We start from the raw sequence: 15,646 nt of genomic DNA, 5'->3' as shown, positions 1-15,646 counted from the left end.
AAGAAACACTTCTTTCATTGGGAACTAGATCAAAGGAAGAAAAAGTGAAGATGTTGTGGGGATATGAAATGCAGAAAGGAAAAGAAAAAGAAAGCTCCTAATAGATGGTTTCAATTTTCTCTCCGTGACAAGATCTTCTGAAGAGAAAGATAAGGGAGGTTGGGGTATTAAAGGCTTAAGGAGAGTTACAAAGGTTTGTAACAGGAACCATGAGGGATGCAACAGGAAGGCAACCAAGAAAGAGTAATAAAATGGGAAGGTGGCAGTGAGAGCTCAAGTGAGAATATACATAGCATTTATTTATAGTAGAACCAGTCTACACAGTCATGCTATTTGCTCCATTGTTATGCATAGGAAAAGTTGGATGGTGGAGGTAATGTAGGCTGGGGGTTTGGAAAGGGATTGAATGGTGATAAGGAGGAAAGAGATTCAAGAGTAGAGGACAGTATGGAGTTCAAATGGTGAACTACAGAAAAGAAAGAAGGAAAGTGAATCCAGAGCAAGGGTGATGGACTCAAAAAGCAGGGAGGAATGAAGTCACTAGAGATTATGATAAAGTTAAAGAATAGGTTGAGGAGGCAGGAGGCACAGGGGGAAATGAAACAGAAGGTTATGGTCAAAGGAATTTCAGTTATGATTTTGTGGGGATAGAACACTTGGAGGTTATCATGGGATCCAAGGGGACTATTCTTGTTTGTGGCTAAAGTGAAGATTAAAGTCATGGGAGTTAAAAAAAAAAAATTGATGAACTGGACACCAGTTTGTTTGAGGAGATATTAATAGATATATTGAAGACCCTGATAATGAGGGTGGGTCTTAGTTGGAGAGGAAGACAATGAGCCAGGTACAGATGCTTGTTATTATTATTATTATTATCCTATCCAAATTGTTACCCTTCCAGATTATGTTATCTACTACTCCCCCGGTCATTTTCTCTCTCTTTTTTTTATTCAAAAAGTTCTACATAAGACTTTAAGGTTCACAAAGCACTTTACAGTTATGATTTCAGTTTATCCTCAACTCTTTGAAGATACTATTATTATCATTCTATTTTACAGATGAGGAAATTGAAGCAGACAGGAGTTAAGTGACTTGTTCAGGGTCACAAAGCTAGTATGTGTCTGAGGTCAAACAGGAATGAAGGACATCTTAAGAACTCCAAATCCAGTGGTCTATCTAACCACCGTACAACCTAGTTGCCTCTACGGTGAACTTGGAAGTAAAATTTACTGAGTGATGGCAGAAGAGAATGGTCTAGAAATAGCAATGAGGATCAAGGGGTAAACTTACTCTTCCTGGTCTGGGGTGATCTGTTGAAAGGCATGACAGAAGGTGCATACAGTACAGCACAGGGTGGCTAGGGGACTCCATGTCTTCTAAAGAGACCTGTTTCTAAATGCAAAGAGTTGAAAGGAATGTGGGAGGAACAAGGCCTGACAAAATAACCAGTCATACCCCAAGGAAAAAGAAACATCACAAGCAGAAAACTTATGAATTTAAGAAGTTTCCTGAAGTACAGACTTTGTAGGCAGCAGAGAGGTCTAGGATAGAGTTAAATGAATGTTCCTCAGGTATGTTTCTTGCTGGATACTCACCAGGTATCTGGGACTATCGAGTTTTTTGGTATCAAATTAGGCAGTGGAGAAAAAGAGATGGGAGAGCAACAGGCTTCTGAAAGAAGCGTTGGATAAAGGATGGATAATAATCCTCACGTGTCACAGGGAGGGTGAACTTTGTGGCTATCCTGGCAACATGGATAAACTCTGGTGTATCAGGTTAGTGGAGGATCAGCTTAAAACACCTCCTAATGTAGCTCGAAAGTTTCATTTCATATAAAAAGTGTTTTATTGCTGATGTACATTAGATGTGTTTAATTTTTCTAGGTCCCAGGGATTCTTAGGCATTAATTGGTTAAATGGGAAAGCAAGAATAGGATGGGAGCTCATCCTTCTTATCTGGGATTAAGACACAAATTATCTACAAGAACTAAGATACTACAAAAAAATTACTGAGCATTATCACAATTTTGGTTATGTAGAGAAATCTTCCCAACAGTTTGGGGATATATGACAGAATAATGAAAGTGTAGGTAAGGAGGGGAGGGGAGATAAAATATCCTTTGGAGTTTTCTTTGTGTTTTACTAGCTGGACTGATGCCTAGGGGAGGAATAGCTTTGGGTCTTGCTTCTAAAGGGAAAACAAAAGCACTTTTTTTTTAAACTTTTTTTAAATTGAATTTTATTTTTAGTTCCAAATTATCTTCCTTCCTTACTCCCCATCCACTGAGAAAGACAGAAAAATAAAACCCATTACAAATACCTACAGTTATGCAAAATAAATTCTTGCATGAGTCATAGTCAAAAATAAATAAGAAAGAAGATATGTTTCAGCTTTCTCTCTGGAGGTGGATAACATGGATCCTTTGGAACTGGAGTTGGTCACTGGGGTTGATCAGATTTAGTAGGTCTTTCAAAGTTGATTATAATATTGCTGTTACTATATAAAACTGTTCTCGTTTTATTCACTTTGTTTCTGTTCAGAAAAGTCTTCCCAGATTTTTCTGAAAGCACCTCCTTTACCATTTCTTACAGCATAATAGTATTCCATCATATTCATATATTCATGTCATAACTTGTTCTGACATTCCCCAGTTGAAGGGCAACCCCTCAATCTCCATTTCTTTGCTGCCAGAAAAATAGCTGCTATGGATATTTTTGTAAATATGAGTCTTTTTTCCTGTTTCTTTGATATTGCTGGAGAATTAACATAATAGCAAAATCTGGGGAGTTAAAGAGTATGTACAATTTAGTAATTTTTTTAAGTTTAATTCCAAAACTTTACAGATTCTCCCTTTAGATTTCATATATTTATGTTAACCTAGATTGGGAGTTTGGAGAACATTCACAAAGATTAAGTAGGAAAAGGCCCTAATTTACTAATCCCTATGCATGAATTTGTTCTCTAGCAAACAATATCAACTGTTTAATGCTCACAGAGGAAAGTTGGCACTTGAAGTTGTAAAAATCATAAATAGCATATATTCTTCTATATCCTATTGACAAGGGTAGAGAATTAAAGAGATAAGAAGTCATAGGAAGCATTGCAGCAATTACGAAATAAAAATGAACAAAAGGACATCAACAGTCATCTGCCCATCTACTTTTTCATCTCCAGATTCTTTATGAAAATTACCTATACACTAGTAAGCCCCAGCTTACTTATTTTCCAGGAAATCCCTAGCCATGACTTACTTCATATTCTCCTGTACAACTACCTCCTTCTCAACCTCCTCACCCACCTTCTAAACTGCTCACACCAGAGACCATGCCCCGAATAACCTATACTGTGTTCTGCCCTGTGGAAAAGGTGGTAGTCTATCAGAACAATAAAAGGATTGTGGGGCCTGAACAAGGATCCAATTATAATTAGATAATATGTGGCAGCATCATGGAATCGTAGATTTAAAGCTGCAAAGAACTTTAGAATGGGGCAGCTAGGTGGTGCAGTGGATGGAGCACTGGCCCTGGATTCAGGAGGACCTGAGTTCAAATTCGGGCTCAGACACTTAACAATTACTAGCTGTATGACCCTGGGCAAGTCACTTAACCCCAACTGCCTCACCAAAACAAACCAAACAACTTAGAAGCCACCAAATCCAAATCCCTTTATTTTACAGATGAAGATACTGAGTCTCAGAGAGGTTCAGTGACTTTGCACAGTTACAGTTAGTAGGTATCTGAGGCAGGACTCAAACTCGGGTCTTCCTGACTCCAAGTCCTGCTCTCTAGAACCATCCACCCTTGGCTCAGTCACTTAATTACTTAACCAGTTAGGAAGTTTAGAACATACTCTGGCCACCAGGGTGTGCACGGTGGTCTTCAGCCACCAGCCCAGTAGCTACTTCAGAAGGTATTTAGTGTGTACAATTATGTGCTGACTGTCCTATAAGCTGCAGTATTGTCCTTTGCTCACACTAGAGGGTACTCATCCTGCAAACTCTTGGATTTCCTCTCACATCCTGCAGCTGTTTTGTCAGACAATAATCCCTGATGCTGATTCAATGTAGATTTAACAGAAAATAAGCCTGGAGACCTTTGCACAGTCCTCCCTCACTTAAATCCAATTCACTGCAAATCATGACATCACCTCCCCGATGTCCTGGTCCTTTTTGAGAATGAAGGACGAAACAACAGCAACAAGAACATGATCTAGAATCTGTGCCCAAATTATTAAATCGAAACTTTAAATAGGAAAAAAAGAGATAACGACTTGAGCCCCATGCAAACTGCATCTGAAAAATCCCTTGTTCTCACAGAAAAATTAATCCAACCATTCTGAGTAGTGAAAGGATTAGAGGCAAGAGATATGTGTGCAGAAACTCCTTTCAGAGATCAGGGGCACCTCAATCACCTTAGTCAAGGAAATATGGAAAATGGGTTTTTCATCCCTGCATCTGACAAGTTGATTTGGCTCTCAAAAGCAGAGATGGGAGCCCTGGAATCCCTCTTGGCTCCAGACCCGACTCCCCTGATAGAGCCAATAGGCAACTACATCTGAGTTGCAGAGTAGAGCTCATCTCCAATTAGTCCTAGTTACAGCAGACAGAAGCACCACCAACTGCTACCCATACCAGCTGCAACAAAAATGTCAGTCTGAGAGTTGTGGCTACCAATTCACTATAGTCAAGATTGGCTGATACCTTTGCATCCCTCCTTTCTGTTCAGTCTTATGAAAGGACATCTTATGAAGGACATCCTAAGAACTCCAAATCCACTGTAGGACCTAGTACACTTCGAAGCCTAGATGGAAAGTCATTGGCTCTTTTTCTCAAGGGCAAAGACAACAACAAACTCTGATGAAGAGCCTAGTTTGCAGGACACACTGAAAAATTTGGCCCTCATCTTCTAATCTTTCCTGAGACTCTTCCAACCTTTCATTTTACTTTACTGCTAACCCAAGGGAAATGGACTTTGCCATATTCTCCCCTTCAGACGAATGCTGAGTAATCCATGCAAAACTGAGGTAGTCGAATATCTATAAATATGTACTATATACATCATAACAGATATTAACATGCACTAAATCAAGGATGATTAACCTTAGACCATAGGTAGTCATACTACCGTACTGTTTACATCATAATCACATTGATATTGCAAATGGTAGATATAACACAATTCAAATCATCTGACAAGGTGCTTTACTAACTATGTACAAGATCAAAGATATGCACATATACCAATGGTAAATGTATACCAATAGTACAAAAACAAATTTTAAAAAATAAAAAATGCATTCTAATAGTATGCATATAGCTACAGTAGTTTTCATATTTCTAGCACAGAACCAAAAAACATTAACAATAAGTTAATTTTTAAAACATAATCAGAAAAATAATTATAATTTGATATATAAATAACATGTACTAATATATGTAATACGATCTACAATGGTAGTAAAATCTAGAAGACGCCTTTGCCACGTAGGCTAGATTAATGTTTTTCTCTAAAAGTAGGAAGCTGTCCCATGAGTCTTGATTAGTCCAGAAGTTATTACTGATGCTTCCTGGTCTTTTAGGCATAAAAAGATGAACCTTGAGAAATCAAGTACCCTTTAGGCTTAGCAGATGTCCCACAGCTCTGAGTCACCACACCCATATGACACAACACATCCAGCCTTACCAATCTTATTAGTCTAAGACAAGGGAAGGGGAGAGGGGCCTATGTCTCCCTGAACCAGTGCTATTTTCTTGCTGAGTGTCTTTTTCCATGGTATTATTCAATATGCTTATTTTTTTGTTGTTGTTGTTAAATGTTAGGTGGTGATTGAGTGTCTTATTTCATTCCAACATTGAACAACAGACCTGATTAAGTAAGGTCTGGCCTATTATAACATTCAAAGCATTCATCATCCCCACAAGTGATAGTGTTGACATTTAGCAATATGTGTAAGCACATCTCTTGCTTTTCCTATGGCAATAACTTGTTCTAGGGCATTAGAACAGTGGCTCTCAGTTTTTTGGAAGCCTGCTAAAACTACTCTGCATCTATACATTGATGGTTTGGGTTCATTGCAACTATCTTCATTGTTTTATGTTTTGTTTTGGTTTTTGTTTTGTTTTGCAGGGCAATGAGAGGTTAAGTGACTTGCCCAAGGTCACCAGCTAGTTAAGTGTTAAGTGTCTAAGGGCCAGATTTGAACTCAGGTCCTCCTGAAATAACTATCTTCAGACCTATACATCTGTATCGCTATACATGAGTTTATGGATGCTTCAAACTGGATATTATATTTATCAAACATAATAATTATCTATGATAACCTTATAAGTTATATAGCGCATGCAGTCACTCTATACATAAACTGAACATTCTCTGTCTGCTTAGCTAACTGCCCAACACTTTCCCCCAACTAATGAGGGAAACCAAGTAACTCATGGGCAATAGCTACCACTTTAGGGAGCTAGTCTATAAAGAGGCAAGTTGCTTAGTCTCTGAGTTACTTGATATGCAGTGGTTTTCTATTATCTGTTATTTTTTTTAATTTAACCTTTTTTTTCCAGGTGTTCATATTTTGAATTTTTTTCAGACTCACTTTTCTTAAAAAAGAAATACTTCAGGTTTCAATTTATTTTTGTTTGCATTTGTCTTCTTTGTATTTTGAATTCCATTTTTGTCTTTTGAGGGGGTGAAAAATCTCACCTATAATGAGTGGTCCTATATCTCTCTCATCTCTTATAAGGATTATGCTGCAATCACAAACTGCTTGTGTAGGCAAAATATGTTTCAATGATACTTTTATATATCAAGTATGGCTTAGTTTATCAATTACTGGGCTTATGAATAAAATATTATTACAGATCCATTGGCACTAATTCACATATTTGTTTTATCTAGTTACCTTTATAAGTTTCTCTTATCTCTTGTATTAAAACAAATATGAAGATTGTACACAGCTCTGGTTTTCTCAACAAGAATGCTTGAAATTCCTCAAGTCTATTAATAATCCATTTGGGGGGGGGGCAGCTAATTGGCTCAGTGGATAAAGCACTGGCCCTGAATTCAGGAGGTCCTCAGTTCAATCTAGCCTCAGACACTTGACACTAGCTGTGTGACCCTCAGCAAATCACTTAACCCTCATTGCACCGAAAAAAAGACCAACACACAAATAATCCATCTTTTCCCCGTATAGTATTACACTCAGTTTTGCAGGATAATTCATTCTTAGTTATAATCCTTTATCTTTTGCTTTTTTGGTATAATATAGTCCAAGAGTTTCTGTTCTTATAATAGTTGCAACTTGGTCTTGTGCAATCCTGACTATGGTTCCTTGGTATTTTACCTTTTTCCTCCATGTTGCTTGCAGTACTATTTCTTCAAACTGAAGACTCTGAATTTGGGCTATCATGTTTCTGGGTGCGTTCAATTTGGGATTTCTTTAAGGAAGTGACTGTTGGATTCTTCATATTTTCACTTTGCACTCCTGTTCTCTTATCTCTGCACGGTTATCTCATGGATTTCTTGAAATATGATATCAAGACTCTTTTTTTGTAATAATTTTCTAGAAGTCCAATGATTCTTAAATGACCTCTTGTTTTCTACTTCAATCATTTTTTGGTAAATGTCTCATGTGTTCTAATTTTTTCAGTCTTTTGACTCTGTTCTAATATTTCTTCTTTTTTATTGATTTTGTTTGTTTGGGGTTTTTTGCAGGGCAATGAGGGTTAAGTGACTTGCCCAGGGTCACACAGCTAGTAAGTGTCAAGTGTCCTGAGTCCGGATTTGAACTCAGGTCCTCCTGAATCCAGGGCCAGTGCTTTATCCACTGCGCCACCTAGCTGCCCCCTGTTCTATTTCTTGTTGTCTCATTTAATTGTTTTCTCCATTCTATTTTTCATGGTGTCAATTATTCATCTAAAGTTGTTCACTTTTTACTCTAATTTCACGTACTATTTCCAAGTGCTGTAATTTTATTTATACGTATACATCCAGATACATGTGTGTGTATACACACACACACACACACACACACAAGACAAACATATCTTGTTTCAGCTCTTCCTTCATATCATCTAAGCATCTTGGGTCATTGTGAATAATCTTTTTTTGTTCTGATTATTTTTAGATTATTGCCTTACTCTGGATTTAATCTTGGGATACTTTTAGGCCACAGTATTTTTTGATTGTAAGAGTTTTCTTGTTTTTGTTCTTCAATTTTTAGATTAGAACTTGGTGCCAAACTAGCATCTATACTGTTGAATGGAATGAGTAGACACTGATACTATTTCCTGCTATAGTCCCAGAGTAAAATAACTACACTGGTATGCTAGATCCTGTCTTCACTAAAGTTTTAAAGTTGATCCCATGGGAGAAGCTGGCTGGAGCCAGGCCTGCATTTTTCACAGTGCTATCCTGGATTATAGTTCTAGACTGGATGATGGATATGGTACCAAGTCGCACCCACTGACAGTCTCCTGCACATTAAAACAATTATAAGGTATCACACCATACTTATCAGATTGGCTAATATAACAGAAAAGGAAAATGACAAATGCTGCGGGGTGGGGAGAGGAAGGATGAAGGAAAAAAATAGGTAGAATAATATACCATTGGTAGAATTATGAACTGATCCAACCATTTTAGAGAGCAATTTCGAACTATGACCAAAGTGCTAAAAAATACACATAATCTTTGACCCAGCAATATCATTACTGGTTCTGTATCCCAAAGATCAAAGGAAAAAAAGGCCTATATGTACAAAAAATTTATAGCAACTCTTTTCGTGGTGGCAAAGAATTAGAAGTTGAAGAGATACCCATCAACTGATGAATGGCTGAACAAGTTTATAGCATATAGTTGTTTGTAATATGTAATATGTATATTATTATTGTGTAACAAAAAATGATGAAGGGGTTGGTTCAGAAAAACCTGGGAAGATTTATATGAACTGATACAAAGTTAGGTGAACAGAACCAGAAGAACATTGTACAACATAACAGCAATATTGAAATGATGATCAACTCTGAAAACTTAGCTACTTTATTCATTATAATGATTCAAGACAATTCCAAAGGACTCATAAAGAAAAATGATATCTCTATCCAGAGAGAGAACTGATGAACTCTGAGTGCAGGACTGAAGCATTTTTTTTCACTTTATTTTCTTGGCTCTTTTTGTGTGGGGGGGGGGGGCAACATGCAAATATATTTTGCCTGGACTTTGTATTTATAATTAATATCATACAGCTCGCCTATTCAATGGATGGGGGAGGGGCTGAAGGGAAGAGAATTTTTTTGAGTTTAAAAACAAAAAAAAATAAATGAATGTTAAATAAAACATAATTACTTTTCAAATATTGTGAATGGTGGCCAAAATTTGGGGTACATTTTTTATTATTGAGGTGAAGTAGAGGAGGGTACTCAAGGTAATTGAGTAGACTGTGGAACTACGAAGTTAAGAGTAATTTGAAGGAACAGTACTATACCCACACCACACTCTCTAGTATGAGGGCAGAAATTGCAGTGAAGAAAAGACCCGGGGTGGGGGGGGGGGGATAGCTAGGTGGCACAGTGGATAAAGCACCGGCCCTGAATTCAGGAGGATGTGAGTTAAAAATCCCACCTCAGACACTTGACACTTAGTAGCTGTGTGACCCCTGGGCAAGTCACTTAACCCTCATTGCCCACAAAAACAAAACAAAGAGGAAAGACAGGGAGTCAGACACCAAACTATTAAGAAAGGAAGAAGAATGCCCTAGGGGTTGGGAGATAAGTCACCAGAATTTGTAAGGTTGACAAATTTAGGTAGCATTGAACCTCAAAAGAAGAGAGTTTGCAGAATGATGCTGTTAGAGGGAGTCTTGAATTGTCAATGGGGAACAAGTATTCTGACTTCCACCACCAGCAGTGAGTAATTCAGGAAGTATGAGAGAAAGGGTAGCCAGTGCTGGAAAAAGGGTCAGGGAATTGTACTGAGGGAGCCCAAATGGAAGGAGTAAAAAAGAAAATTTTAAGATAAAAGGATGTTGTTGATCACGGACAGAACAGGGAAGGATTAGAGAGATTCAGAGTGAGACACTTGCGGAGTAGGTTTAAGGCAAACAGTCATAATGGAGTAGACACCTCAGGTAGGTGAGAGAAGGAACCAAGAGCTCAGAACCACTTCTACAGGGAGAGTAAAGGGGGCATGGTATATAATCACTGAAGAATAAGAGATCCATTAAAGGAGGCAGATGATCAGATGGTTATCCCTTGAAGCATGAGTTCATGGAAGGTAGTATGTGGTGAGCTGTAAAGAGCAGATGACAAAAAAATTATCACTTCACTTTTTGTAGTAATAAAGAACTAAAAACAAGGCATATGCCTATTAATTGGTGAGAGGCTCAACAAATTGTGGTATGTGAATGCAATGGAATACTACTGAACTGTAAAAAAAATAGTGAAGTAAGCAGAAACAGAAAGACAATATACACAGCATCAACAAAGGATAACAACAAAAATCAAAATTTAAATGCTGCTAAATTTTAATGATCAAGCTCAGTGCCTAAAAAGAGATGAGGAAATGTACCTCCAAGGGCAGCTAGGTGGCACAGTGGATAAAGCACCAGCCCTGGATTCAGGAGAACCTGAGTTCAAATCCGACCTTGCACACTTGACACTTACTAGCTTTGTGACCCTGGGCAAGTCACTTAACCCCCATTGCCCTGAAAAAAAAAAAAGAGGAAGAAGAAAGACAAGAAAAAGAAAAAAAGAAAATGTATCTCCCTTTCCTCCTTATAGAGATGAGGGTTTATGAATGTGGACTATTGCATATAATGTTGGATTAAGCTGATATGATGATTAGTTTTGTTGAACTGTTTTTTTCCCTTTATTTTGTATTCTTTGTTAAACTGGATGGCTTGCCAAGTAGGGGGGGAGAAAGGTGGAATACATCTGGAAATAAGGTCATACGGTCAATAAAAACAAAACACATTAATAAAAATAAAAATAAGTTTGAAGCACGAGAGATGTATGGATAGGAGGTCCTCATCAGCAAGAGGCATTTCAGAGTTCTGGATCATGAGTGTTATGGGCGATGATGAACTCTGGGATGACTCTTTCCTTATAAGTGACTCTAAAGAAGTAACAATATAATTACCAAAGTAGTTGGTGAGATTGTTTAAGTAGGAATCCACATTGTGTGAAGAGAAATCACTGTGTTTATTTATTTATTATAAGGTCATGGACTAGGCAGAAAGAATACTTTTTGATGTTGAAACTTGAGAAAGGAAAGTGTTCTAAAGACCAGTAAATAACTACAATAAAGCACTAAATAGGGTTGCCATAGTGAACCTCAAAGGAGAGGTTGATGACAGTAAAGAGTGGCCGGAAGTGGCAAAGAGGAGCAAGAGTACATCCACTCCTGGCCAAGTGTATTCAGGTGTCATGAGAGAAAGTTACGTCAAGTATGTGAAGTTTGGTCAAGAAGTAGGTATCTTCCTAGGGAATTTGGATTTTTCTTTAGCTTTCAGAAAAAATGATTTAATCAAATGGCAAAGCAAGAGGAGTGGTTACAAAAATTTCTCCCCATAAACCCAGGGAGCACTCTCACAAATATATCATTGTGTCCCTGTGTAGTGATACACCATGGATGGGGAATATATGTAGCTAAAAACTCAAACATCAATATCTGTAAAATTTATTAAGCATCTGCTGTATGTCAGGTATGTGCTGGAGGTACAAAATGAAGAGTCCCTGCCCTCAAGGAACTTACAATCTAATGAGTGCCAACATGCAAACAAATATATACAAAGAAGCTATATGTGGAATAGAATCTAATTAGCAGGAGGCAAGCAGTGGAACTAAAGAGGGGTTATGGCTGGCTTCCTATAGAAAAGTGGTATTTTTAACTGGTACTTGAAGCCATGAAGGTCAGTAGTCAGAGTGGAGGAGGACAGCATTCCAGGCATAAGGAACATCCAGAGAAAATGGCCAGAACTGAGAGATGGAGTGTCTTATTTGTGGAACAGCCAGGGAAGCCAGTGTAACTGAATAAAAGACTATTATTGGGGAGTAAGGTGTAAGAAGACTGGAAAGGTGAGAACCTAGGTTATGAAGGCCTTTGAATGCCAAACAACAGTTTGCATTTGATTCTGGAGGCAATAGGAAACCACTGGAGTTTATGAAGGGCTGGGGGCAGGGCTTGACACCACTTGGACCAAGGCTTAGGAAAATCACTTTAGTGGATGAATGGAGGATGGATTCAAATGGGAAGAGACTTGTCAGGCCAACACACCAACAGGTTATTTCAATAATCCAGGTGGGAGGTGATAAGGGCCTACACTACAGTGGTGGTAGAGGTCAGGCGAGGAAGGGGCAGATTCAAGCGATGTTGCCAAAGGTGAAATTGACAGGTCTCAATAATAGATTGGCTATAAGGAGGGGCAAGGTTGAGAGAAAGTGAAGAATCCAGGATAACTCCTAGGTTGCCAGCTTGAGGGATTGGTAGGATGGTGTTGCTCTCTACAGTAATAAGAAAGGTAGGAGAGGGGTTTAAAGAAGAAGATAATGAGTTCCGTTCTGGATATATTGAGTTTAAGATGTATATTGAATATATACTTCAAAATGTCTGAAGAGCAGTTGGAGATGGGAGATTGAAGGACAGCAGAAACACTGAGAAAAGACATTAATTAAATCTATGAGAGCTAAGATCGCCAAGTGAAGTAAGATAGAGGAAGGAAAGAGAAAGAGGAGAGAAGAGTGCACAATGATGAACAGTAAAAGACACCTACAGTTAGAGTGTGTGATTTGTAAGAGGATCCATTAAAGAGACAGAAGAAGCTGTTAAGTAGGTAGAAAGAAAACCAGGAGATAGTGGTGTTCGGAAAACTTAAAGAGAAGAGATTATCAAGAAGGAAAAAGGAATCAATAGTGTCAGAGGCTGCAGAGAGGTCATGAAGAATGAGGACTGAAATGACTGAACAACAAACAATATACTAAAACAGGAAATGCTACCCCAACCAGGGAAATTCTCTTCCTAAGTAAAAGAAACACATTTTTTAAAATTAAGTGTTGTGTACTGTAATACTTATACTTGAACATTTAAATTATTTTTAAGTAGATCCTAACTTCTTGTAACTTCTTGGCTGGTCTATTAAAAATTCAAGGTTTTTAATTTTTGCTTCCTCCATGTCACTCCCAGTTTTGTGAGAATCCAATCAGTGAAGTCTTTGCCCCTTCACTAAGAAAAACGATAGCTTCTTCAAAGGTCCTTCTCAGGATATTAGTACTTTTATTGATATTGCCACCCAGTCTGAGAAAACATCTGCATCTCATTGGAATATGTGTCATCCTTAGGCTAATTCTGAGAAACTGGCTCCTCTTCAGAAAAGAGCTACCTTTGTCTAAGGTGGTTGGAGTGTACTAAATAAGTGAAAAGCTCAAAGCTGCAAACACATTTATCACAAGGCTAGAAGGAACATTCAGAGATCATTGTGTTTAGCACCTCTCTATATATGCTCTCTGGGACCCATATGGCTCTTTGTCTGTGAATTGAGCATTGTCTGCTTTCATTTTTTTTTATTTAGTGTTGTGATAGTAATATTTCCTTCTATGTAAATTATCCGCTTAAATTATATTTGCTTACAACTTCTAGGGACATGAGCAATTCGTTGCCTTTTCCAACCTCGAAAAATATCACCTGATCTTAGTACAATGGTAGGCTGAGCAAAGAACTAGCTTTGGCGACAGATCTCTGATACTTACCAGCTATGTCACTATGTCATTTAATTTTTAGAGACATGGGACAATTCTTGAAGGACTACAAATCAGGTTGTAGATCTGCAGAAGTGTGGAGAATTTCCACCCAGAATTTCTGACAAAATTGAAATGTTTACTACTTTTTGAAAAAGTCACAAAACATGAATATTATTTAACTTTACAATCTGAGTTTTCAGAATGCAAGGATATGAAGCAATACTTTGATAAGTATGTTCAGAATGTTTATGACACAAACAAAATAAAATGACTTCTTCCTAAGTGAGCAAAAACCAAAACCAAACCCTGAAAGATTTAAGCAGTTCAAGATCATTCATTAAAACCAATTTCCTTGAAACCACACACACACCACACACACACACACACACACAGGCTACAATTGTTTGTTTACAGAACAACATCCAGTTCACAATATATCAAATCAAGCATATATTGTTCACGGTGACCTTTTTAAAATCTGAGTATGAAAATACTAGGCTGGAATCATGCTGGAATGAAGATAATTTAGAAATAACACAAATTTCAATTGTCAATCTTAGCAGCTATCAATGTTTTTGTTTTGTTTTGTTTTAAAGGATTGCTTTTAAAGGTCTATCTTGCCTTTCACAAGCTTACATACTGTTACTGATCTAAGTTTGTCTCACCTAAGTTGTAAAGACCTTTAAAAGTTCAACTGGTAAGATGTTATCAAAAGTAAAGATGAATGATAAATGAATTGTGATAAGAAAATCATGTCTTTATGCACTTAGCTATCTAAATTTGAGAAACAATCATTGAACCTACCTTTTTTTGATTTTGGGAGCCTAGAAATTGGGAAAAACAAAAGATTATAGAGTTAGTAAGTATTTACAAGGAAAAAAAAACCACAAGTAGGTTCCCCCAGAAACAGATGCAACACAAGCAGGTGCACGCTAAGAGTACTCAGCCTTTATTCCTCCAAAACCAATTCATTAACTCATGTGAAGGCACGATATGAATATATCCATTTACATATGGCTTTAGGGTTTGCAACACACTTTACCTTGTTTATCAATTTTTAATTATTTGTGGAAACGCCATAAAACAAACATAGTATTCCATATCAAAGGCATTAATGAGAAAGTTTATTATCAATCGCAAAAGTTACCGACTCAGGTCCATTTTGGGATTTTGGGTTTATTTTAAAGCAAAGAGTAACATCTCATGTACCCCATGCGCATTCGTCTTTGTTCCTTCAGCAAACACTTTACTAGGCCCCCTCAACTTGCGGCTGAAAAATTCCGAATTCCTGATTCCTAACTCTGCAGCGAGGGTGGATGGAGGAAAACGCCAAGTCCCACCTGCTTGCCCCACACTTCCTGAGCCGCTCATTCATTCATCCTCCATCCATCTCTCTGTACACGGTGTCCCAAAAATCTTAATGCATTTTAAAAACATTTTTTTTCTTAATAGCTTAAAACTGCACTTGGGTTTTTGGGACATTTTGTATCATACATATTCAGTCCACTGATTCATCATCTAGCTAACTCTACCTTTAGATCTAATGCACCCATTCACTTAGACCCTAGTAAGGAGACAAAGCTTATTTATACCCGCCCCCAACCTCATCTTTCTTGGAGTCTCCTGAGCTTACCATGACGCCAGTGTTTATCACCTCTGTCCTAGCCAGCTGCGGAAGCTTGTACACTGTTGACAAATGGCACGCTCCGTTGCCAGGGCTACCAGCCTCCTAGAAGGGGCACCTCCTCCCGCGCAGCCGCAATGAAAGGTTCCGTGTCCCGCCCTTTCCCACCTGGTGGTGGAAGGCGGGTTCCCGCGCTCCTCGAGACCCGAGAGTGTGCCAGCCAATTTGCCCGGGCTTTGCCAGAGACTGACTCCGCGCAGCCGCTTTCCGACACCTTACCCTTTCCCCCCCAC

At 38.2% G+C, this 15,646-nt stretch overlaps 1 protein-coding gene across 1 annotated transcript in view; it reads right to left on the bottom strand.

The window, feature by feature from the left end:
- Window positions 1–7,404, bottom strand: part of DNAI7 (dynein axonemal intermediate chain 7) — a 69,049-nt gene extending 61,645 nt beyond the window's left edge. The window contains exon 1 of the mRNA XM_043967598.1: window positions 7,339–7,404. Coding sequence (XP_043823533.1) covers window positions 7,339–7,404 — 66 coding nt within the window. The remainder of the gene's footprint in view (window positions 1–7,338) is intronic.
- Window positions 7,405–15,646: the final 8,242 nt, after the last annotated feature.

This window comes from Dromiciops gliroides, chromosome 5 (genome assembly GCF_019393635.1).
Source record: "Dromiciops gliroides isolate mDroGli1 chromosome 5, mDroGli1.pri, whole genome shotgun sequence".
Taxonomy (NCBI): domain Eukaryota; kingdom Metazoa; phylum Chordata; class Mammalia; order Microbiotheria; family Microbiotheriidae; genus Dromiciops; species Dromiciops gliroides.
This window is presented reverse-complemented; position numbering and strand designations above follow the sequence as displayed.